The 21,901-nt window shown below is 53.8% G+C and overlaps 7 protein-coding genes and 2 non-coding genes across 9 annotated transcripts; 5 read left to right on the forward strand and 4 right to left on the reverse strand.

The window, feature by feature from the left end:
* Positions 1–1,456: 1,456 nt before the first annotated feature.
* On the forward strand, positions 1,457–2,724 carry ACO1O0_003139 (KilA-N domain-containing protein; the record flags this gene model as incomplete). The annotated part of the gene is made up of 2 exons (XM_083192597.1): positions 1,457–1,523; positions 1,577–2,724. The coding sequence occupies 2 exons, from the start codon at positions 1,457–1,459 to the stop codon at positions 2,722–2,724; spliced, it is 1,215 nt and encodes a 404-aa protein (XP_083051654.1).
* A 1,088-nt stretch (positions 2,725–3,812) lies between these two features.
* Positions 3,813–5,087, forward strand: ACO1O0_003140 (NAD binding domain of 6-phosphogluconate dehydrogenase-domain-containing protein; the record flags this gene model as incomplete). The annotated part of the gene is made up of 3 exons (XM_083192598.1): positions 3,813–3,920; positions 3,995–4,165; positions 4,365–5,087. 3 exons carry the CDS (start codon positions 3,813–3,815, stop codon positions 5,085–5,087), a joined length of 1,002 nt encoding a protein of 333 aa, XP_083051655.1.
* Positions 5,088–6,508: 1,421 nt separating this feature from the next.
* ACO1O0_003141 (RTA1 like protein-domain-containing protein) lies at positions 6,509–7,648 on the forward strand (the record flags this gene model as incomplete). The annotated part of the gene is made up of 3 exons (XM_083192599.1): positions 6,509–6,740; positions 6,823–7,321; positions 7,393–7,648. The coding sequence occupies 3 exons, from the start codon at positions 6,509–6,511 to the stop codon at positions 7,646–7,648; spliced, it is 987 nt and encodes a 328-aa protein (XP_083051656.1).
* Positions 7,649–7,871: 223 nt separating this feature from the next.
* On the reverse strand, positions 7,872–10,311 carry APL6 (AP-3 complex subunit beta; the record flags this gene model as incomplete). Its single annotated transcript, XM_083192600.1, has 3 exons — positions 7,872–9,989; positions 10,058–10,200; positions 10,272–10,311. The coding sequence occupies 3 exons, from the start codon at positions 10,309–10,311 to the stop codon at positions 7,872–7,874; spliced, it is 2,301 nt and encodes a 766-aa protein (XP_083051657.1).
* Positions 10,312–10,602: 291 nt separating this feature from the next.
* ACO1O0_003143 (uncharacterized protein) lies at positions 10,603–11,235 on the forward strand (the record flags this gene model as incomplete). Its single annotated transcript, XM_083192601.1, has 1 exon — positions 10,603–11,235. One exon carries the CDS (start codon positions 10,603–10,605, stop codon positions 11,233–11,235), a length of 633 nt encoding a protein of 210 aa, XP_083051658.1.
* A 187-nt stretch (positions 11,236–11,422) lies between these two features.
* Positions 11,423–12,870, reverse strand: NUF2 (Nuf2 family-domain-containing protein; the record flags this gene model as incomplete). The annotated part of the gene is made up of 2 exons (XM_083192602.1): positions 11,423–11,539; positions 11,593–12,870. 2 exons carry the CDS (start codon positions 12,868–12,870, stop codon positions 11,423–11,425), a joined length of 1,395 nt encoding a protein of 464 aa, XP_083051659.1.
* A 3,520-nt stretch (positions 12,871–16,390) lies between these two features.
* On the reverse strand, positions 16,391–16,472 carry ACO1O0_003145. The gene has a single exon. It is a non-coding gene; the product is annotated as a tRNA-Gly (tRNA).
* Positions 16,473–16,487: 15 nt separating this feature from the next.
* Positions 16,488–16,567, reverse strand: ACO1O0_003146. The gene has a single exon. It is a non-coding gene; the product is annotated as a tRNA-Gly (tRNA).
* A 1,362-nt stretch (positions 16,568–17,929) lies between these two features.
* On the forward strand, positions 17,930–19,222 carry ACO1O0_003147 (uncharacterized protein; the record flags this gene model as incomplete). Its single annotated transcript, XM_083192603.1, has 2 exons — positions 17,930–18,056; positions 18,135–19,222. 2 exons carry the CDS (start codon positions 17,930–17,932, stop codon positions 19,220–19,222), a joined length of 1,215 nt encoding a protein of 404 aa, XP_083051660.1.
* Between the last annotated feature and the right edge of the window lie 2,679 nt (positions 19,223–21,901).

Here is a 21,901-nt window from a genome sequence, read left to right on the forward strand (position 1 = left end):
TACCTTAGACGCATGTCTTGGAAAATGAGACAGTGGCTCACCTTGGTTGACTGATGTCGACAATTTATTCCTAGTACAACATATCACGCGTGCTCTAGTTGCTGCGGGCACTGTCTAAAGTTTACAAGGTGAACAAGTGTCGAAAGATGGGTCGTAAGAGCGACAATACAAGTACGGCTGAGTTTGTGTTTAAAGTTCAAAGTTCCAAGCAACAAGTCCTCAACATCGCATCTATATGTTTAAATGATGCATATTGATATCGGACCTGTCATATCATCGATGATACTGTGTAGAAGATTGGAATCATTTATATTCCAAATGAGCTATAGGGTAGGTACGCAAGACCGTGACGGTGCGCCTAAAGCCACGGAGCCAACGTCCCAACTCCGTACTTCCTAAAGCGTTGATGCGAACTATCCGTATGTAGTACAGGCATCGGATAAGTTCGGACGGGTTCATCCAGCTCCATGCTTCTCACGATACAATACGTGTCTAAGCGAGTGATAACGGGGATCTCCTAGGGTAACGGCTCAGAGCCTCAGATAACTGCGATTCGCTGCTGGCATGAACGTATGCGAGTGCTGTACGTAGTCCTGTGGGAAAATAGGTGGTCAGATTGCCCAGGGGTCACTCGTGATGCTTGGCAAGCATTAAAAAATCCCCCCCCCTTGCAAAACTCTAGCGATTTACGGTAGCAGGCCAGCAGGCCAAAGCTCGCAACGTGGCAAAGCGATGGTCCAGTTGTTGGGCTTCACCTGGGCTCTTGCAGGGCCGGACGATTTGACGAACGCGCTGGGGAAGCGCAAGTGGGGCCTCTGTCGCGCATCTTAAAGGGGGAAGGTGTTTCCGTTGTTCCGTCCATATTCGAAGGGTGCCAAGAGTTATAAAGTACTTTATCAGACGGGGCAAATAGCATCTGGAAAAAGGTTCCTTCTATCAGCAAGCTCCACTCTACCCTTCCTCACGCCAGCTCAGTACCCAAGCGCCCAGCAAAGCTAGGCGAATCCTCGACGCTAATCCACCCAACTAATTTGCGCGCGAAGCTCCCGCCCTCCATCGCGAACACGACTTGGACCTGTCGCCCTTTTCACTCCTCCACGATCACGGACCGCCTTTGGCTCCTCGGACGACGCATCCGCCGATTCACACAAACCGATCGCACGACTCGCCGCGAATCGCCTTTCAAGTCGCCTCAGTTGTTTTTGATGAATTGAACGACTGCGCTTGATTCCCCCCATCGCCGCGTCCCCTGGTCGAATCTGTATGCGATCTTCTTCCGCTACGTTTTTTCCTTTCTCGCGACTGGACTTGATGCTGATGCGCCTCTCTCTTTACGCAGTCTAGCTTTTTGGCCTCATTGCGCGCGCCTTTGCTTTCGAGCATCTCTGGGACTACTTCCATCGCGTTTGGGACTTTCTCCTCGTTCTGTTCAACCGAACCTCTTCAACCCACCAAAATGGCGCCCAACGGTCGAACCCTACCCGAGAAGTCGAACCCTTTGATGGTCGATCACAAGCATGACTGTACTGCGCTCCGTCTCTAAGTTATGGATCCCCACGTACTTACATTCTCATAGATGCTGATCTTGTCGCGCGCCGCCGGATTGCCCGGACCACTCTGACCCCCAAGATGGTTGGGGATGAGGGCGAGAGCCATCTTGGAGCGGCCTTTGATTATGCGCACCTGCGTGCACCGCTCCCCAAGGGCATCGTCTCAGGAGTCTTCAAGTCTAGCCCCAACAGCTACTTTCTGATGCGCCGAAGCTTCGACGGGTACATCTCAGCAACTGGCATGTTCAAGGCTACGTTTCCCTACGCTGAAGCTTCCGAGGAGGAAGCCGAGCGCAAGTACATCAAATCTCTTGCGACTACGAGTCCCGAGGAGACGGCTGGAAACATATGGATTCCTCCGGCGCAGGCCCTGGAGCTGGCCGAGGAGTACAACATCGCCATCTGGATCCGTGCTCTTCTCGATAACGCGGCCATCAGCGTCTCAGGAAGCAACAATGATTCATCTTCGCCTTCTAAGATCCCAGCCCCCAAGGTTCCGGGGCCCAAGATTACAGCTCCTCCCAAGTACGAGCCAGGCAAGGTTGCCCTGGCGCCTCCCACTCCCTCACGAGTCTCTCGCTCTCGACGGTCCGCCAGCCCCACCAAGGGCTCCAAGCGTGCGACTGCGTCACCGCGGAAGCGTAGCACCAAGGCCAAGGCCGCGAGCGTTGAGGTTGCCAACGAGAAGGCCAACGGCACGAATCAGGAAGATGTTGTGATAAAGACGTCAGAGTTCGAGCCCCAAGTCACGCTTGAGCCCAGGGAAGAAGACCCCAAGGTCACAGTGCTTATCAACGAAGAGGTTTCGAAGAACCACAAGGGTGTTGAGACCAAGACTACCACTACAGAGGTTGAGGTTCCCATCCCGACCGCTGGCGAGCCGCCGAGCGCCGACGAGATCGCAAAAATGATTGACTCGGCAAAGGAGATGGTCCAGAGCCAGCAGAAGTCGAGCGAGGAGAAGGAGTCTGAGGAGGAGAAGCCTACTGACAAGAAAAGCAAGCGTAAAGCTGAGGATATTTCTGTCGGCGATAAGGATGTCGAGAAGAAGGAAGACGCTAATGAGGAGGAGGAGCCCAAGGTCAAGAAAGTCAAGACCGAGGTTGAGATACGGAAAGCAAAGGTCAGGAGCCGTGCCCTGCTGGGTATTGGCGCAACAGTGGCAGTTGGGTAAGTTGGCCAGCTTTGACGCGATAAGGAATTGGGTTTGCTAACGTTGTACTAGGGCGCTCGTGCCGTGGCTGACAAACTTCCTATAGAGGAGACGCCCTCTTGAGATTGTGTATTCAGAAGGGAAGAGGAAACAAAGGCTACGGGAATATCTGGAGGAGAAAAGGTGCTCGGGTCGGCGCGAATTGCTCTCGGTTTCTTATTTTTGGCCATTACCCCGGCGGGATGGGATTCCCTTCTCTCCCGTCACGAATGATCCCTTATTTCCTTGTGTTTGGACATACCCCCTCTCGTTTTACTCCTCGGAACCGGCATCAGGACGGCCGAGGAGTTGTGCTTGCCTCATTTCGTGTTGACACTTGAAAGATTGCGCCTGAAACTGTTAGATATGGGGCAGGAGTATAGGGAAAAGGAGACGACGTGACGCCGGCGAGCAGCAGCACTATTCGCATGGTACAAGGGCTGGTGGACGAGGGGGAGATATGGTAATGAAGATGAGCTATAAATCCAAGCTATACTAAGCTACCTAGTGCGCTGGGCGAGCCCGTAACCCTGTAGGCAAATGGGCGGAATCGACGTCTTTGCAGCTGGCCGTTGACGGGAACTGCTCTTCCATGCCCATCCTCCGACTCAACATGGTGCCACGTACGTAACCATGGATCATTGGATGCTTTCGGCGACGACTCCGGAAGTCCGACGATGGTGGGAAATGCTCCACCTAAACCCCATGGAGAACCTTGGAAGGTGGTGCCCCAGGCCCCAAATGCCCCCAGTTACCGCCCTGATTAGAGGGTCACCTGTCCAATTCCCCCCAACTGCAAATCTCCGCACTGGAAAATCGCCCACCACTTTTCCTCCTTCTGCAGCTTTGCTCCTCACCCCCAGGGTGTCGCCCCCGGTCTCAGTTGCTTTTCCAGCCCGCTGGCTTCCACCGGCAATGGCCGGCTTTTTCGGTATCGGGTAAAACACCCCGCATGGCCGGACCTTCCCAACCATCGTGACCGCCAAGGGTCAGCACGACGCCTTTTCTCCTTTTCTTTTCTCCCTCTTGGTAATGGAGATTGTCACCTCGTCATCACGCTGCCGCCCAAGATGAGAGTCGTCGCTGCTGCCGTTTCACGCTCGCTGATGCAGAGGAGGGGCTTTGCCAGCACGGCGCGGCGGCTGGATAACTATGCCTTCGTGGGTCTCGGCCAGATGGTACGTTTTTCCACGGATCTGCAGACTCGATCTTGACTTTGATGATTCGAACTGATGGGCTGACGGCTGTGTAGGGCTACCAGATGGCCAGGAATCTGCAGTCTAAGCTGCAGCCCGGCGACAAGGTGTCCATCTTCGATGTCAACCCGCAGGCGATGAAGAACCTCGAGACCGAGATGAAGGCTGCTTCCCAGGGCGCCAAGGTCGAGCTGGCAGCTAGTGCCTTTGAGGCGTCCAAGGATGCTGTAAGTCAAGCCCCTGTCTCCTTTTTCTCCTCCCTTTCGTGATGAGCATTATTATTGTTCTATCCATGATCCAAATTGGGGCCAGCTCGCTGGCCTCCATATGATTAAACATTATATAACCTGAATCCCGCACCCCAAATCATTAGCTCTTGTCTGTATCCGACTTCAATGGCTAGCTGCTGACAAGTGTGGATCGTAGGATACCGTCATTAGCTGCCTGCCCGAGCCGCAGCATGTCAAGGCCGTGTACGGGTCGATCCTGGCCGATTCGCTCCCGAAGAAGGACCGCGTCTACATCGACTGCTCGACAATTGACCCGTCGACGTCGCGGGAGGTGGCTAAGCAGGTCTCCGACGCCGGCCAGGGCACTTTTGTGGACGCGCCCATGTCGGGCGGCGTTGTCGGTGCCACGGCGGGGACGCTGACCTTTATGCTGGGCGCTGCCACCAGCCTGATTTCGCGGGTCGAACCGACGCTGCTGCACATGGGCCGAAAGGTTCTGCACTGCGGCGAGCAGGGCGCTGGCCTGTCGGCCAAGCTGGCCAACAACTACCTCCTGGCACTTAACAACATTGCCACTGCGGAGGCCATGAACCTGGGCATGAAGTGGGGGCTAGACCCCAAGAAGCTGGCGGGGGTCATCAACGTCAGCACAGGCCGCTGCTGGCCCAGCGAGATCAACAACCCGGTCAAGGGCGTCGTCGAGACAGCCCCGGCGAACCGCGACTATGCGGGCGGATTCGGAATCTCGCTCATGAAGAAGGATCTGCGGCTGGCCATGATGGCCGCCACGGAGGCCGGTGCCAACATGAAGCTGGCGGACACGGCGTTCAAGGTGTATGAGGATGCTGAGAAGGAGGAGAGGTGTGCGGGACGGGACTTTTCTGTCGTGTACAGGTACCTGGGTGGTAAGGAGGATTAAGCATATTAGACGTTTACGGAGCAACCCGCTGTTAACAAATAAATGATGACTCAGGTTCTTTGAGCACACATCAATGGAGGTCATGGACGACGGCCTTGGCTTGCCGTGGCCTCAATGACTGCCGTAAGCTACTGTAGATCCCTTAGGCACACTGCACTTTGAGGTCAGGGTCAGATACATCTGCTTCACGTTAGGGCCGGTAACCCGAGGCGTTAAAATTGGGGTTAGATGTATCGTTTTTGCCACAGCTTCTTGTTGGCTGAAACCCCTGACGATTCCCTGCAAAGTGATCAGCAGTACAGATTACGGATACCTTATCCAGCATTGCCTCTTTGTGCATCATAGTTAGTCCAGCGTCCCCTCTGCACTCGGAACCCTGTTTGATTCAACTGCTGCGACTTCGGATCCACTAGCGTAGGCTAACCAGATCGTACACTTAGCCTGGTTAGCTGCTTTTATGTACTATTACGCCGATAGCAACTTCTAACATGGTTAGGTATTCGATCAGCTACTATCCGTTCTACGTACTACTCTAGCTCATCTGTTGATACAAAACAGGGGTTCAAATGTATCCAGGCGTGCGTAGAGGCTGTTCGTACGGGCGCACTATTAATATGGGACGTACAGATTCGGTTACGAAAGAGCAAATGATTAGACACATCTACAGGATCAGCTATGCTTGGCGATAGTTCGGGGCCCACAGAGGTAATTTATGGATGCGGAGGAATCATGGCATGAAATCCGGTTTGGGGCGAATGGGTTGGTCGGAGTCCGTACAGGAGACACGAACTCAGCGAGGTATACGCGTATAGAGACAAATACGCGTATTCTGCTGACTCGCTTTTACGAGATGGTCGCTAAGCCCCGCTCGCTTGTCCGGGTCGTGGCTGTTCCGATGCGCCTGAGCCCTGCTTGAGCATATGCTGCGCCCATCGAGACCGAAGACGGGTTGGTTGGGTTACGTACGGGTAAACAAGTTTTGATCACGATGGCTGCGTGTTGAGGAGATAGAGTGCGAGATAAGGTTGATGCATGGCGCCCAAGGGGCCGACGGGATGATGAGTTGGATGGAAGAGGATTACGCTACGAGCAGGTAATATCCATGCGGATGTAGATGGGTGGAGCGGGTTCGTTTGCAAAGCCGCTATCCGCACCACGTTCCAGCGTTCTATGTGTTCCATGTGCGGGACTGTTGAAGACTGACACATTCTGGAGACGACCAGGGCCCGTTGCTAGCTACATGTAGGTACTCCGTAGTAATGGGTATATCTTACGCGACTGCCCACCCTTATCACTCACGGCTGCATTTTTTTTGTTTCCCTGCGTATTCTCATCCAAAACCAGATCGACGGATCCTCGATCTTTTCCTTAACTTTGGCCTCTTTTCAATTCTTGTCGTTCCTTTGACGCCACCCGTCACCATGGCCGACCACAAAGGGGGCTTGCGCAAGAGCTTCAATTCCTGCACGGAAGTCTCGCTCCTCTGCCCCATCGAGGCCACTGTTCTGGGATACTACCCGAACAAGGGCTCGGGCATCTTCTTCGCCGTCGCCTTTGGCCTCTGCATGATTGCCGCTGGCATCCTGGGCGTCTGGAAGCGCACCTGGACCTTTGGCGCTGCCATCACCGCGGGGCTGCTCCTCGAGACAGTGGGTAGGTGTTCTTCAGGGTGATGGAGATACTAAGACAGTATTTGGGGGAGACTACCAGAGAAAAGGGACTGACCAGCGACTAGGATACATCGGCCGCACCATCCTCAACGAGAAACCCTGGGACAAGGACGCCTTCCAGATGCAGATCTGCACCATCATCCTCGGACCGACCTTCGTCTGCATCTCCATCTACCTCACCCTCAAGCACGTCGCCCTGACCCTCAACCCGTCCCTCTCGCGCATCCCGCCCGTCTGGTACCCGCGAATCTTTCTGCCCGCCGACCTGTCCTGCCTCATCGTCCAGGCCATTGGGGGCGGCCTCGCTGCCGCTGCCGGCGGCGAGAACCAGACCCTCCTCAACGCCGGAAATAATGCCATCATCGCCGGCATCGTCCTCCAGGTCGTCGTCCTCGCCGTCTTTGGCAGCCTCGCGCTCGACTACTACTTCCGCGTCCGCAAGTACATGGCCAGCGGTGGCGCCGAACCGGACGCCCTCGCCGTGTGGAACGACTCCAAGTTTCGCAACTTTTCGTATGCCGTCACGGGTGCCTACGCGGCCGTCCTGATCCGCTGCATCTACCGGTAAGCAGCCCATGCCTTTCCCTCACACAGAGTAATCGCCACCGTAGGTGCCCATGGCTAACGGGGATTAGTATCGCCGAGATGGCTGGCGGCTGGGGCAACCACATCATGCAGGACGAGATCAGCTTCCTCGTCCTCGACCCGACCCTCGTGCTCGTCGCCACCTACCTCCTCACCATCTTCCACCCGGGCCTGCTGTTCCCCCAGATGAGCAACGGGTACCGCAAGGGCGGTGACGCCGACCAGGAGAGCGCTGGCGACACCACAGGCGAGTCGGCCCACGACGGCTCCAAGGCCGTGGTGGAGGGTAAGTCTGAGAAGAAGTAAAGAAGTGTGAATGGGCTGCTGCTCCGTTGAGATACGGTAACTCGGACCGAACATGTGTATGTGGAGAGCGGCGTTGTGGTTTGGTTTGATTTAGACTCTTTGATTTACCTATAGAAGATTGGCTCAGGTTAATGAGTCCGAATGTTAAAATGATACCTTTGGTTACTCTTTGAATAAGTTCGTCATTAGGTGATATGGTCGCTCGCATGTCTATAAGCGTCATTTACGACTTGACCAGTCTGTCGCCCTCGCCGTCATCATCGCTCTCCTCGTCCTCGTCATCCTCCTCCTCTTCACTCTCCTCCTCAGACTCCTCGCTCTCTTCTTCGGATTCCTCTTCCGATTCTTCACTCTCCTCCTCCTCTTCCGCCAACCAGTCGTCCAGCGTCTTTTTCCCGACGCCCTCGCCGAGCCCGTTCGTCTTGCTGGGCGCGCTCCTCGCCGCATCGTCCAACTTCTCGCCGGCGGGCACAAAGCTCTTCTCCATGTCGTACCGGGACGTCGGGGTCGGTTCCGAGTCACGTAGGCGGGGGTCTGGTTCCTGCCCCGGCTCTACCCAGTCGGGAAGCGACTGGTACCCCTGGATGCCATGTAGGCCGCCGCCTCCAGCCAGTACAAGCGTTGACGAGCCCAAAAGAAACCCTTTCCTAGATTCGGACGGGCTCGGAGCTTGCGGGGCGGGCTTTGGAGCTAGAAGCATGAGGGTCGCTAGCTGAGGCACGGCCAGGAGCGCACGGTACATTCTCGCCCTGTCTCGTAGGTCATACGATGTATCATAGCGCACTAGAAGCAGCACATAGTCCCAAAGCCGGGCAATGGGATCGGCGTCGGGCTCCTGGGGGGCATCCTCTTCGAACTCCTTCTCTTTCTCAGCCTCGCTCTTCCGGTTCAGGTGATGGAGGTAGACTTTCGCAGCAAGGAGTAGGATCTGCCTCTTGGCAGCCTCGGACTCGCTCGCAAAATCTTTGAGAAGAATTCGGAGGACATCAGGGGCAATGTTATCTTCTCCGTTCAGCCCCGAAAACTCGCCCACAAGCCAGATGATAGTCGCTCTAGCCTGAGGATCAGTCGCCGAGTCGAGGTTCCTTGCCAGACGAACCACAGTGCCCACATGTCCCTGCGCGTCCTGCTGGATCAGGTGCCGGATGACCGTCAATGACTCTGCGGCCAAGGTACCATCCAAACTAGTAATCTGCCCCAGCAGTAGCTTTAGACACCTCGGTGCCGTCGTCGCATCAGACTGTGCGCACCGCCCGATTGCACGGACTGCCTCTCGTACGAGCGCCTTGTCGGTGCCCTGAGAGAAGTGTTCCAGCTCTTTCAGGACGAGACTCTTGATATGCGGTGGGCTGTGGGGGAAGATGATGGTCAAGACCTCGAGCTTCAGCTCCCAAACGGGCTCCGTATCCGTGGCCCTGACGAGGAAGTGACTAGCATACTTGACAAAGTCTGCTGGCCGCATGAGGCACACAGAAACAATATTGTAAAGGGCAATCTGCTGGATGTCCTGTGCACTCCGCAGAAGAGCAACGAGGGGGCCGATGGCCTGCTTGACGTACTCTCGGGTACCCACATCGACATAGCACCTTGTCACGGCTATGACAACGGCCGAGTTTCGGCTTTGGAGAAGTGGCCTAATGCTATTCAGAAACAGAGCCAGGTCAGAGTCCACTGATATTGATTTTTGACCCTGCCCTGTGGGTTCGTCATAGAAGTCGTCCACGCTTGTGTCCTTCCTAGACACCTCTGAGGATTGTGGAGATTTCACCCGCCGAGGGAAGCATCTCCGGGCGTAGTAAGTCATCAGCCGTAGCACTGCTAACTGACTCCACTCGTCCATGTCGACAATCTTTCTGACCAAGCTCCGGTAATGCTTGTGGATGAGGTCGATCCTCGTGGGGCAAATCTCCATGAATGCCGAGACCGCCGCACCCGCTACGTAGTATTGCTTATCCCCCAGAAGCGTCGACAGATAATCGATCAGCTGCGGCGACTGGCTGGGGTCGAGACGGTAGCACTTGGGGATGGACAGGGCCGCCGCCTTGCGCACATAGGGACTGAGATCGACGGTTCCCTTCTTGATCGCCAGGGACACGATCTGGCTGATGACGGGAACGCGGATCCCTGACATGGTCTTGAGGGCGAGGGCCCGTACTTGGGGGTTCGAGTCGGAGAGTGACTTTTGTATCGTGTTGATGGAGAGGAGGGCGAGGTCGGGCTCCTGCTCGGCGTGGTGGATGAGGTAGATGTAGACGAGCTTCTTGATCTCGAGGTTCGGCGATGCAACATTCTTAACGACGTTGGAGAAGAAGGGGATGGTCTTTTGGTTCTTGCACATCATCTGCGCGGCAGGGCGTCAGTAGACTGTCGATACGACAGGAGGATAGAGGCGAGAAACACGAAACATACCGAGAGCACGCGGCGTAGGCCCTCGAGGACCTCCCTGTCGTTCCTGCTGTCCAGGAGCTTCCTCATCTGATTACGGTCCATCGGGCGGGAGGTTGTGCGCATGCTGCGCGTCGCCTGGGCGGCGTCGAGCGTGAGCTCCCTCGCTAGGCGGTGGCGGTTAGCAGGAGGCCCGAGGGCCGCGGTGGTGGCGGTCGTGTGGGATTAAAGGGCTTACCCGTCTCCATGAGACTCGAAATCTTGGCGATGGACTCCATCTTGGAGCTCCTGCAGCCGTGAGGCGAAGCTGCTGGGCTCGTGGGGAGAGGAGGTTGGAGTTGGGTTGGAGGTGGGTTGGAGGGACGAGGGAATGACGTGCCGTCTCGTGCCAGCAGATCTTGGGGGTCTGCAGCTGGTGTGGTGTGGTGGGGGTGTGTCTCTCTCAACATGCACTTCGAACCTCCAAGCTCACCACACTACAGCTACCAGTACGTTTGTCTGTTGAACTCCTCGCTATGAGATGATGCGAGATAGCTTATGATGGGGGCATCGGAAAGCCCTCCCCTAGGATGACATCTCCCATCATTCTCCCCCCTGTAACGCCCTCGGAGCTGTTCCTCGATATCCTCGCCCACCACCGGTACCCGACAACCATCGTCGTCGCCTCGTCCAAGCAGCCCTTTCTTGACGCCCTCACCCTCGAAGTCAAGTCACAAGACGAGCCCCAGCAGGACCGTCTTCTCCATAAGACCCTCCTCCAAACCGCCATCTCTCGGCACATCCGCCTCGTCTTCACCCCCACCGTCACCCACCTCCGTGCGTACCTGGCTACATTCTCCCAGGAGGACTCCAAGATTCGCGCTCCGCCCAATTTCAAACCCAGTGGCGCCGGAGACCCGCTCCTCTTAGTCTATGGATTTCTCGAGGTGCATCGCGTGACGAGCGAGTGGTCCGCACAGGGCATTGCAAACTCGGCAGCAGCTTTGGTCGAGGCCGCCGCGAGGAACTCGTTGAGGGCGACCGTCACTGAGCCACGAGGGGGTGGGCAGGGCTTTGAAGGGCTGGATGAGTTTCTAGAGGAGAACGTACCTGTTTTGAGCGGAGCATTCATGAAAGAGTCCGGAGCATGGAACGGGCGGACCGTCGAGATCAGGAGAGTTCTCAGTCGATGGTTTGAAGCAAAACCGGAGGGGCCGTCATGAATCTCGGGATCACCCCTCCAACATAAAAAAAAGATAAAAATAAAAATCTTCAAGAAGGTTTCATGCCATTTATTCTGTGCCCAAATTGTATGTCATCATGATATCCTAACCAACCGCCCCAACGCCAAACCCGTGGTATCTTTCCGTCATGCCTCATCATCATCTACAAACTCCAGGCTGAAGTCGCTCATGATATGTTCTGCTCCATCTCGGTGATGTATAGCTTGATGTGCGCTTCCATCTTCTGGTATTCCTCGTATGCGCTGTGAACCTCGTTTTCGATGTTCTCCTTCAGATCGCGCATCTAGAAACCGTTAGTCTATGCAAAGTAACGTGGAGAAAATATAGGTGGCTCACCTTCTTTTCTGTCTGCTCAATCCTGACCCTGCGCACCTCCATCTCCTTAGACTTGTCTGTATGCTCCTCGGTGAGCGTCTTATGTAGCGCCCGTAGCTCGTGCATCTTCTCCTTGGCTTCCTGCGACTTTAGGCTGCTCTGCTCGCGCAACCTCTCGGTGCGCTCCGTCCACTTCGACAGCTGCCGCTTGAGCATACTTTCAGCCCTCTCAACTTCGCGCGCGTTGTTACCACGCTCCGATAGGGCGTCCCTTTGCCTAGCGTTCTTGGCCATCTCTTCTTCTTCCTTTGATAGTTCCGCGGCAACCTCATCCAGGATCTTGATGCAGGACGCAACGTCCGTGGATACGACGGCGAAGGAATCTGTCGATGTTTGCAGCGCACGTGCCCTGCGGTCCAGTGACTCGATGTGAGACTTGTCGTTGTTGAGAATCTCCCGCAGCTCTGTCAGGTTGTCCTGGAGCGCCGAGGGGCTCTGCAGCATGTACGGCCGTAGTTTGTTGCTCTCCTGCTTTAGCGTAATCTTCTCCTGCGTCCTCTGCTCCAGGGCCAAGGTGAGGTCGCCCTTCCTCTGCTTTGCATCCTCGAGCCTTGTCGCAACCTTTTCCTGATACCTCCGCAGCTCCAGAAGTTGCGTCTTCAGCTCCTCATTGCGCGCAGTCTTTTCCTGCACCTTTGCCTCCATCGTCTTGCGGTTGTGCTGGAGGTCCTCCAAGCGCGCCTCGTGTTCCTGGTTGTCGTTGTACAGCGTTTCTATGCGGGTTTTGGCACCCTCGGCCTTGTTATAGTGCTCGTCGATGACGCTCGTCTGCGACTCACGGAACCGCACAAAGTTGATGAGGTAACTGAAGATCTTGACCAGGCGCTCATATGACGGCTTGTAGAGGTCGTTGAAGCTGAAGTCGGTGATTCCGCATTCGAACAAGAGTTTCCGCAGTGATATGTAGAAGCCCATTAGGTTGCGAGTGTCGGGTGGGATAACGTCGGCGAACTCTCCGCACACATCCTCGGCGGCGGCGCGCATCGGTGGCTCGACTGTCTCGCGTGTCGCATTGAGCAGCAGCTCAGCAAACCACTCGAAGATCTGCTGGACGTGGGCGGGATTGGGTTTCTGGAGGTCGGCGACGGTAAAGTTGATACCAATGTCTGTAATGCAGCCGACAATCTCGCGGTCGGGGAGTCGCATGAAAGCATCGGCCTCCTCCTCCTTCTTTCGAGATCGGGACTGCCCGCCCTGCTGCGAGCTGGGGATAATGCTCATCCGTGGATTATATGCCATCTTGAACAATCTTCGTCGGCTTGTCGACGATTTCGGGGGCGGGGTGTACACTTTGAGGGCAGGGTGTCGAGGGGCATCAATGTTGGCATGGGTGTGCGCAGCCGTGTAAACAAGAAAGCGCGTTGCTGCAGGGACCCAACATCGAACCACGTGACCATGCACGAGTACGAGTACTACCAGTACCTACATAGTACCTACGTACGTACGTACGTAGAACAACCTGGAACCCTTGCAAAACTAAGTGTAGACCACTTTCCCTCCAACTCCGTGTATACTATCTCTTATTAGCTGGCCCACGTCGCGTATCGTAGTTTATATGACGGCGCTATGGTCGAGACACACACATAGAGGGTCAAGGACCCTCAGTCTCCGAGCTTATCCCCTCCCTCGTCAATCCCCGGGGGACTTATCCATTAGCTGAGTCGCGATCCTATGTATCTGAAGGCTGCCAATTCGCACACACCGGCGGACAAAGGTCTTTAACCCTCTTTTTGTATTTTTTTTTTCTTACTAAAGAAGTCAATGGGTCCTTGGGACTGGAATAATATGATTATTCAGTAGGTCTTCCTGAAGGGAGATCGGCAAACCCAAACTCCTACTTGGTCGTGCCGCCCTCGAGTGCGCATACTCGGTGGGCCTGCATGACTCCCCAAGCTTCAGTGTCTCTCTATGGAACGACCATATCATCGGCTGCTTTCGCTAGCTAACCCTGCTGTGTTTGTTATAGAGAGCATCGAACACTTGTGGCGAGCAGAAAATGAGGCTGATCGACACCAAAACCCTCAAATTGCGAGAATTCGGCGGCAAAATTCCTCCATACGCGATCCTTTCCCACACCTGGAGCAGCCGCGAAACAACCTTGCAGGAGTACCAAAACAGCCACCGAGTAGATAGTAGTGGTGTCGCCAAAATCGTTGCCGCATGCCGCCAGGCACGTAGCCAAGGCCTCCACTATGCCTGGGTTGACACATGCTGTATTGATAAGACTAGCAGCACAGAGCTAGGAGAGGCAATCAACTCTATGTTCAAGTGATATCGGAATGCAGCTGTTTGCTATACCTTCTTGGAAGATGTATCGACGAGGCAGCGTGCCGAGTCCAAAGCGACCAGCATACCGACAACAACGGGCATTGGTTTGACCCATAGCCGGTGGTTCACTAGAGGGTGGACCCTCCAAAAGCTGATCGCGCCGCGTCATGTGGAGTTTTACGATAGAGAATGGAATTTCATCGGGGAGAAGCAAAACATGATCTCCGAGCTGCGGTCTCTAACAGGAATTGACACCTTTGTTCTCCAGGGTGGCCCTCTGGAGCAAGTCAGCATAGCTGGGAGAATGAGCTGGGCGGCTTATAGACAAACCAGCCGCACGGAGGACGTCGCCTACTCTCTCCTAGGTATCTTAGGTGTGAATATTCCGCTCCTCTACGGGGAAGGGTCCAAGGCATTCTTACGGCTCTAAGAAAAGATCCTTCGGCAGTCGGACGACCAGACTCTCTTTGCATGGCGAGCAGCTCCTTCGGACAACGATGAGGCACAAGTCCGAGGACTATTTGCTTCTTCCCCCAAGGAGTTTCGGAACTTCTTCGATGGGTTGGAGCGCTCTGTCCCGAAACACCAGGGCTCGCATCGAGCAAAAGACCACCTAATACGGCTTTGGGACTCTAGAGCATCTCGAGAACCCATGACTATCAGTAACAGAGGCATCAGAATCACGGGCCAGATTCAGGATTTGAGACCAAACTATGAACATCTTGATACTATCATTCTACTCCTCAATTGCTGCTTTGGCGGCAATCCGGTCCGAACAGCTGGTATTTATCTTAGACGTCAAGACGAGGGCCGCTATGCGCGCGTTCGTCCCGACGAGTTGGCCAGTGTTGAGCCTCTTAGAAGCCATACAGCTCAAGTTCGTGGACATCACTATGATCAGCCTTGGACGTCCTCATACAAGATTCGTCTTGAACTAGGGGACCTTGAACACTCAAAGTTTGAAGACGTTCAGGCTACGAAGGGTCGATACGAGCACGCATTCTACGTCAGAGCAAAATGTCTCAAGCCCTTGACTGTCTTCGGTCAGTACAAGCTCCATGGAGTCTTGATGGCTGGCTCTCGGGGACTGCTTTGCTTCTTTTGCTTCTACCCTGATGACCCGCACATGGACATCGTGCTTAAGACATATCCCGGTTTTCGTGTTGTCCTTCTGTACAGAGCTCCCACCAGCTCAGACTTGCTCTTGGTCATGTTGGGTCGAAAACCGCAAGCACACGACGGAGGTCAGCACTGGGTTACCGCCACATATTTGACTAAACTGGAACTCAAGGAGAACAGCTCACGACTTTTCGATGCGGTGGGATCCTAACAGAGGCAACCACAAACTCGAAAGCAGTCTCGTGCGAAGCCAAGAATGATAAGCATCGCCTCCATTTGTCGCTAATACCAGGGCCGGTCGAAGGCATTCCAATGACACAGCTACAAGTTTCTGGGCCATGGCCGGCATCCTCTTGGCTAATAGTCATGAAACTTCTAAGACCATTTCTATTGAACGCCACGTTATGGGTTGGGATGATTGTGTTTCTAACTATCGCCGTCATTGGGGAGCTTGAAATACCTCAGTCTCCGTTGGGTTGAATCTGTCGGTAGATGGGCCTTCACACACAGGAACAGAGGCACAAGAAAAGGATCAATCGATACCTCTAGGGCGATAACTACTGTGATTCTATCTGGAAGTCGTTCCATCTGGCGAAGACAGGATGCTGTTGAAGTCCCCTGACCCACAGCCAAATTCCCTACAGATAAGCCTACTATTGCCTGGCTGGATAGTCTTCTAGGTAGACTCCCCGGCTCCAGCCTCCATATGACTAGGTATTAGAACCGGAGGCGGAGCCGCCCCAGAGGCAGAGCTATGTTGATCTCGCCGATGAGGGGGCCAGCTAGGTACTTGATCTAACGTACCACCATACAGAACTTTCAACGCAAGATCGCCCATACCTTTGCTTGGTATACTCGTGGCATCCTCAATCGAGATGCGTCGGTCCCGCTTCAGGTGCGGGACCATAAGGTGCCCAACACACCTCAGCGTGCTCTCTTATTTCGAAGGGAGCTGCGGCTTGCTTCCACCAAATCTTGTTCCTAATCATGGCGCGTGATCGAGTGACCACCAACCCTTGGTCGCCCTATCCTCATGTAGTCTTCCTCCTTATGTTCCAAGACTTCATTCACCTTGGACCAACTATTTGAAAAGTAAGCTCAGTCTAACATTTCATTGTTGAAATTAATATAATCTGGGCACTTTTTATTATTATTTATTTATACTGTCACGACTCGTACTAACGGACTACTACTACTAGTACTAGTAGTACGGAGTACCTAGTATAAGTGGATCAGGAGCCTGGGTACGTGTCCTCCTCAACACCAAAACACCGCACCACTAGGGGAGCGAACTATTGTTCAACAACGAACTAGCCAGCCCAAGCAAAAAGGAATTGAATCTCATGCTCGAGAGAGCAAAAAGAGAAGTGCTTGCGTAATCTGGGAATCGAACCCAGGGCTCCCCGACGCTGCTCGGATGGCAACGGAGAATTTTACCACTAAACCAATTACGCTGGTAAAGAAAGCACTGCGTAATCTGGGAATCGAACCCAGGGCTCCCCGACGTTGCGGATGGCAACGGAGAATTTTACCACTAAACCAATTACGCTTCGACTGTGATGGTTGAGATCACAGTCGGTTGATGTCGAGGTTGGCGCGAATAATGCACATATTGCATCCACAATTTCACCGAACCACATTACGCCCGTTCCGAGCAGTATGCGAACCAACAGCTACGAGTAGTTTGAAATTTTGTTTAGCCCACGTGGCAGCGCACCTATAAGCGCTCGGCCTGGGCCGACGGAAGCGCTGATGGGTCGAGAGCTATTCGCACTCGTGATTTGGATAGTACTAGTACTCGTGCGAAGTGTAAAGACCTTGATGCCAGCAGAAGCGTCATCCTAGAGGTAGATAAAGCTACTGCAGTCCAACCAAGCGCTCTCCCCTCTCTCTATGTGTGCGTCTGTGCATGTGTGTGTCTGTCTTTTTGTTTTATTTTTGCAAATGCCCCTCTATTAATATGTACTATAACTAGGTAACTTTACTCGAATTAACCACAAGCTCCCAAGTCCAGTCAAACGTTTAAGGTTAATTTGCAAGTGGTAATTTCAATGCCCGTGACCAATACTAATAACCCGAGATGCCAATGCCCGGGCGAAAGTCAGCACGCTGGCATTCAACTACTACCTACATTCTATATGGGGCTTCGGCCTGTCGCGCTTCGAGGTGTAGTTACTCGTAGCCCTTGAGTTCGGTATCGCTTTTTCGCGACACGGGCGAAGCTTAAGTCCGGACACGAAATGATATCATGACGTAGTCTATGTGAGATTTTGATTATCTTGATTACGGATACATAGTAGCGACCATCCATGTTCTCATAGGCATTAAGCTTACCCGTACTGGTACGAGTAGATGGTGACGCTTGGATGACAGAAATACCACCTCGCGATTCGGGGTTCCGAGAGCGGCGATGGTACTTCGTAGCGGCATTATAAAAGCTGCATGTGGGTATCACCCAAGTTTACGCCATGGACATGGCTGTAATTGCCCAGACATCTGCTTCGAACAACCCATAAATTAATAACATCGTCAAATTTCATTCCCACTGAGCTGTATTTATAAAAAAAAAAATGTCGCCGCAATCCCTACTACTACGGAATGCTACCATCCTCGTCCCCCGGGGCCCCGGTGACGATCATGTCGTCCCTCTCAAGCACCATTCACTTCTGATCGAGGGGAACAAGATTGCTCGCATCGCTCCCAATATTGACCCCCCATCTCCCTCGACTGAGATAATCGACTGCACCGCAAAGATCATCTCTCCAGGGTTTATCGACACTCATCACCATGTTTGGCAGACACAGCTCAAGGGCAGGCATGCGGACCAGACTTTGCTGCAGTACATGGCTCCAGGCACGGCGGTCAACCTGCTCAACTCCACGGAATTTTAACTAACAGCCTACAAGGAAACATGGCGGGTGCCAACTACACTCCTGAGGACGTCTTCTGGGGTGAGCTTGGAGGATGTCTCGAGATGCTGGAGGCCGGAACCACGACGGTTGTAGATCACGCTCATATATCACATTCTCCAGAGCATAGTAAGTACATGTACCCAGTGAAAAAAGACACCCCCAAAAATGAGGTCTCATTCTTGTGGTGCTTACATTCACTACCAGATACCGCGGCGCTCGCAGCAGCCGTCTCGTCCGGCATTCGATCCATCTACTGCTATACTCCCGTCGGTAGGATCAAGGCTTGGAAGCCCAAGCTCGAAATGGAGCAGTCTCTGTTCCCGGACTGGCTGTGGGAGCAGCTTGAACTCCTCTGCAAATCCGGTCCCCTTGGTGACGGCAGAGTTACAATGGGGTTCGGCTTCGACATGTTCTACCTTCCCAAGGAGATGGTCATCGACATTTTTAACAAAGTCCGGGGACTCGGTGTCAAGACTATTACGTCCCACTACCTCCCCACCTTCTTCCCCGGCTCGACGGTTGACTTACTCGACACTTATGGTCTCCTTGAGTCCGATATCCTCTTGTCCCACACCAACGGGCTGAGCCCGACAGATGTAGAGAAGCTCCAAAAGGCCAACGGGGCCATTTCCTCCACGCCAGACACGGAGCTCCAGATGGGCCAGGGCTGGCCCGTCTGTTTCCAGGACAATATAAAGTCCATCAGCTCATTGGGTGTGGACTGCCACAGCAACAATACTGGCAGCCTTGTCGCCCAGATGCGCGTCGGCCTGCAAGCGGAGCGCGGTCGGCGCAACGGAGAGACGCTCCAGGCAGGCAAGCTACCGGGGAAAATTCCCGTGTCCACCCAGGAAGCATTCCAGCTGGGGACCATCAGAGGTGCCAGAGCCATCAAGATGGCCGAGCGGCTTGGCTCTCTAGAGGAGGGCAAGGCCGCCGATCTTGTCGTGTTTGACACGCTTAGCCCAGGGATGATCTGTGCAGCCGAGGAAGACCCCATCGGTGCCATCATCCTTCATTCATCGGTTGCTGATGTCGATGCGGTGCTCGTGGACGGTCAGTTTCGAAAGAGAGGTGGTCGGCTGGGGACGACCAAGCTTGATCTTACTCTGGCACCCAACTTGAAAACAAACAAGACTGAGGTCCAGTGGCGAGATGTCGCCCTGCAGCTTCTCCAAGGCCGAGAAAAGATTTTGGAAGCCGAGGAGGAGAGTGGAGCTAATGACTGGGAAGCGGCGCTTGAGAGTGTAGTCGCCCTCTCTGGGGTGAAGAAGGAAACTCTCGATCTATGAAAAGAATCGAACGTGTTGCAAGTGTTTTGTACCAACATCAATAGTCCAGCTGATGGATACGTAATATAGCAAAGTCTTCGCTCTGGTCACTTTTCTAATATTATACACTGCGCAAGCTCATCTGTTGACTTACATAGTTCTATGCATTGCATGATCTAGGGAGGCACAGAGCGAAGGGGACAGAATAACTAGTGGCTTAAGAACGTCGTAGGATCAGTACGCGGCCACTCAACGCATGAGGGTTCTGTGTCGATCCTCGGAGACGGCCAAGGGTAATGTGGAATATTGGAGCCCTGGTCTCGGCCAGTAAAGCAGCCCCTTCCATGATTTAATGGGTTCTGACATCCTGTTTCCCAGCAAATTGGAACGGCAGTGGGGATGCTTGCGCGTGCTTCAGGGACGAGTGACGCGCACCCACTTAGCTCCCATCTTCACGCGCTTTTCACGCGATTATCGATAAGGTGTACGATGTTGTAGGTATCGCCCCGTCTCTCGGTATATTGTGTTCGGAGCAGGTTTTATCTAGCCTGGTCACGCTCGGAAGACTCTAGACTGACGGAAGTGCTTATGGTGGCATGAGGCCACGAAGAAGGAAACGGTGAAACGCGCTGGGATGGGATTTGCTTCTTCGGCTCCTCGTCGCGTGGACGAGCATGGCTGAGAAACGCTCATTCTTCCCAATCCGTGCGCTCCCGCTAACCAACGGATCTCGATTGGCTGCGCGACAAGATTGCGGCTGAGTGCAGCGCGGGGCCATGTGGTGTGAAAGCTGTTGACTGTGACACTCGAAGTTTTACGACCTACTCCCATCAGAGCAATCACAATTCACAGACATCTGGCTAGAGAGTACGACTTAGTCGTCTCTGGAGCCTTGACCCAGGGTGTTCGGATTTCCAAATTCCAACGGCCAATGTCTCAATTGGAGAGTCGCCAGACGTCCAGGGGTGCGCCAATCATGTCCTGGCGGCAGAGTGGAGGAAGCTCCTGAATCGTCCTGCGACTCTGGCTCCAAAAACCTTGTTGCCATTGTCCCACCATGGCTACTTTCAAATCCTAGAGATGAATCCTCGCACGACTACGAGTACGGGGACGGGTCACACCGGCCTGGAAGCGAAGATGGTGATAGTATTAGAGCAGCAAACAAAGCAATAAAGCGTGTGTACGGATTAGTATTACGGAGAAGGCCACAGTGGGGATCCCACATTGCGTTGGACAGCAGTCACGTCCCCCAGACGGAAGAGGGCAACGAGGGACGGCAGCGCTCGCTCCAACTGTAGATGAGATTTTGTGGTACGAGTACGGCTTGGCTGTGCCAGTAATCCCAACATCGTACTCACTCAATTATATTACTGCTCGTACCTTATATTAAATCTTGGCGCTTTGCCGTCCCGTCCTTGCCCTTTGTTTTACGTATCAGCGTGGAACCATGTTGTGAACGCCCGTTTAGTTCGATCACAGCGGACAAACTTACATACGTAGTACATAGAACAAGCTGCAGGGATGCACGAGGGTTGCGGTTGAGGTTGCGTTCAAAACGGTTCATCACCAAAATGAAATACACTGATTCAGAATTTTAGAACATTCTGGCGATTGACTCTCGGTAGCCTGGGACATTGAGGTAGATCGTGGGCTTCTGAGACATCCATTTCCTCATGCCCCTGGTACAGGGTAGTACCTGGCCAAACCACGCAAACCGATGTTCCCGAGATCTGAGACTGCGGGAAATGCAGTTCATTATTCAAGTGTACACTGCTATCATGTAATACATAATACGGAGTACGGGGCGGCGAGATGCGCCAGGGGGAACGTCCTCTGGCGAATACGAAGACCTGAAGCGGATCCTTCATCAATGGTTCCTGAGGGATGAATACGAAGCGGTGCATGCGGACTGTCAGGTATTTTGTATTATTGTCATGCAGGCACAAAAAGCTCGAGTACCGGCGGATAAGTTGGCTGTTGCCAGCGCTCTTGACTCCAGTAATAAAAAGGCGGAGACAAAGACTGCGGGACGGCCGGGACCACGCGCCTGAATCGCGATCTCCGAGCCAGCCATGCGAGCCATGCAAGCCATGCAGCGGATACTGATAATACTATTGCAGCCTAGGCTGCTTGTTGAGGCCCAAAAAGCAAGTAGAGTCGCACTATAAACAACCCTCGGCCCGGGTAGGATGTTGGACGGTCATGAGGGAGGGTAGAGAAGGATGACTGTGGAGCTGGCGGCGGGCCCGTTGTCGTGACACCTAGGCATTATTCGTAGTGTTTGAAGACCTCGTCACCTCGTGTGACTACTCGTAGACTCGCGAGGATGATCCTTCCAAACCCCCAAGACGCTACGGATTGTGCGGGAAATCCCATAAGTGGCCTTAACCAAAGAAGCTGAAAAAAAATGACTACCTGATACTTCGTAATAGTGCTGGCTCGGTTGCCAATTGTCGGGCTAGAAACGGAATCGGGGACGGTTGGGGTTGTACGAACATGAGGCCATCGCCGTTTTCTCATTTACATACACGTACAAACATAAATAATAAAAGCAGGGTATATAAAGCAGGTTTTACAAGTACACAAACATTCGTTTCACTTCTGCTATGTTTCTCTCATTGTCTGAGCAAGGTTACTGAATTAATATTATTGGGTTTTGCTGGAACCGTATACCTCATGTGGGATCCCATCCATATGCAT

This window comes from Amphichorda felina (assembly GCF_050947745.1).
Source record: "Amphichorda felina strain 45539 chromosome Unknown scaffold_3, whole genome shotgun sequence".
Classification (NCBI taxonomy): Eukaryota; Fungi; Ascomycota; class Sordariomycetes; order Hypocreales; family Bionectriaceae; genus Amphichorda; species Amphichorda felina.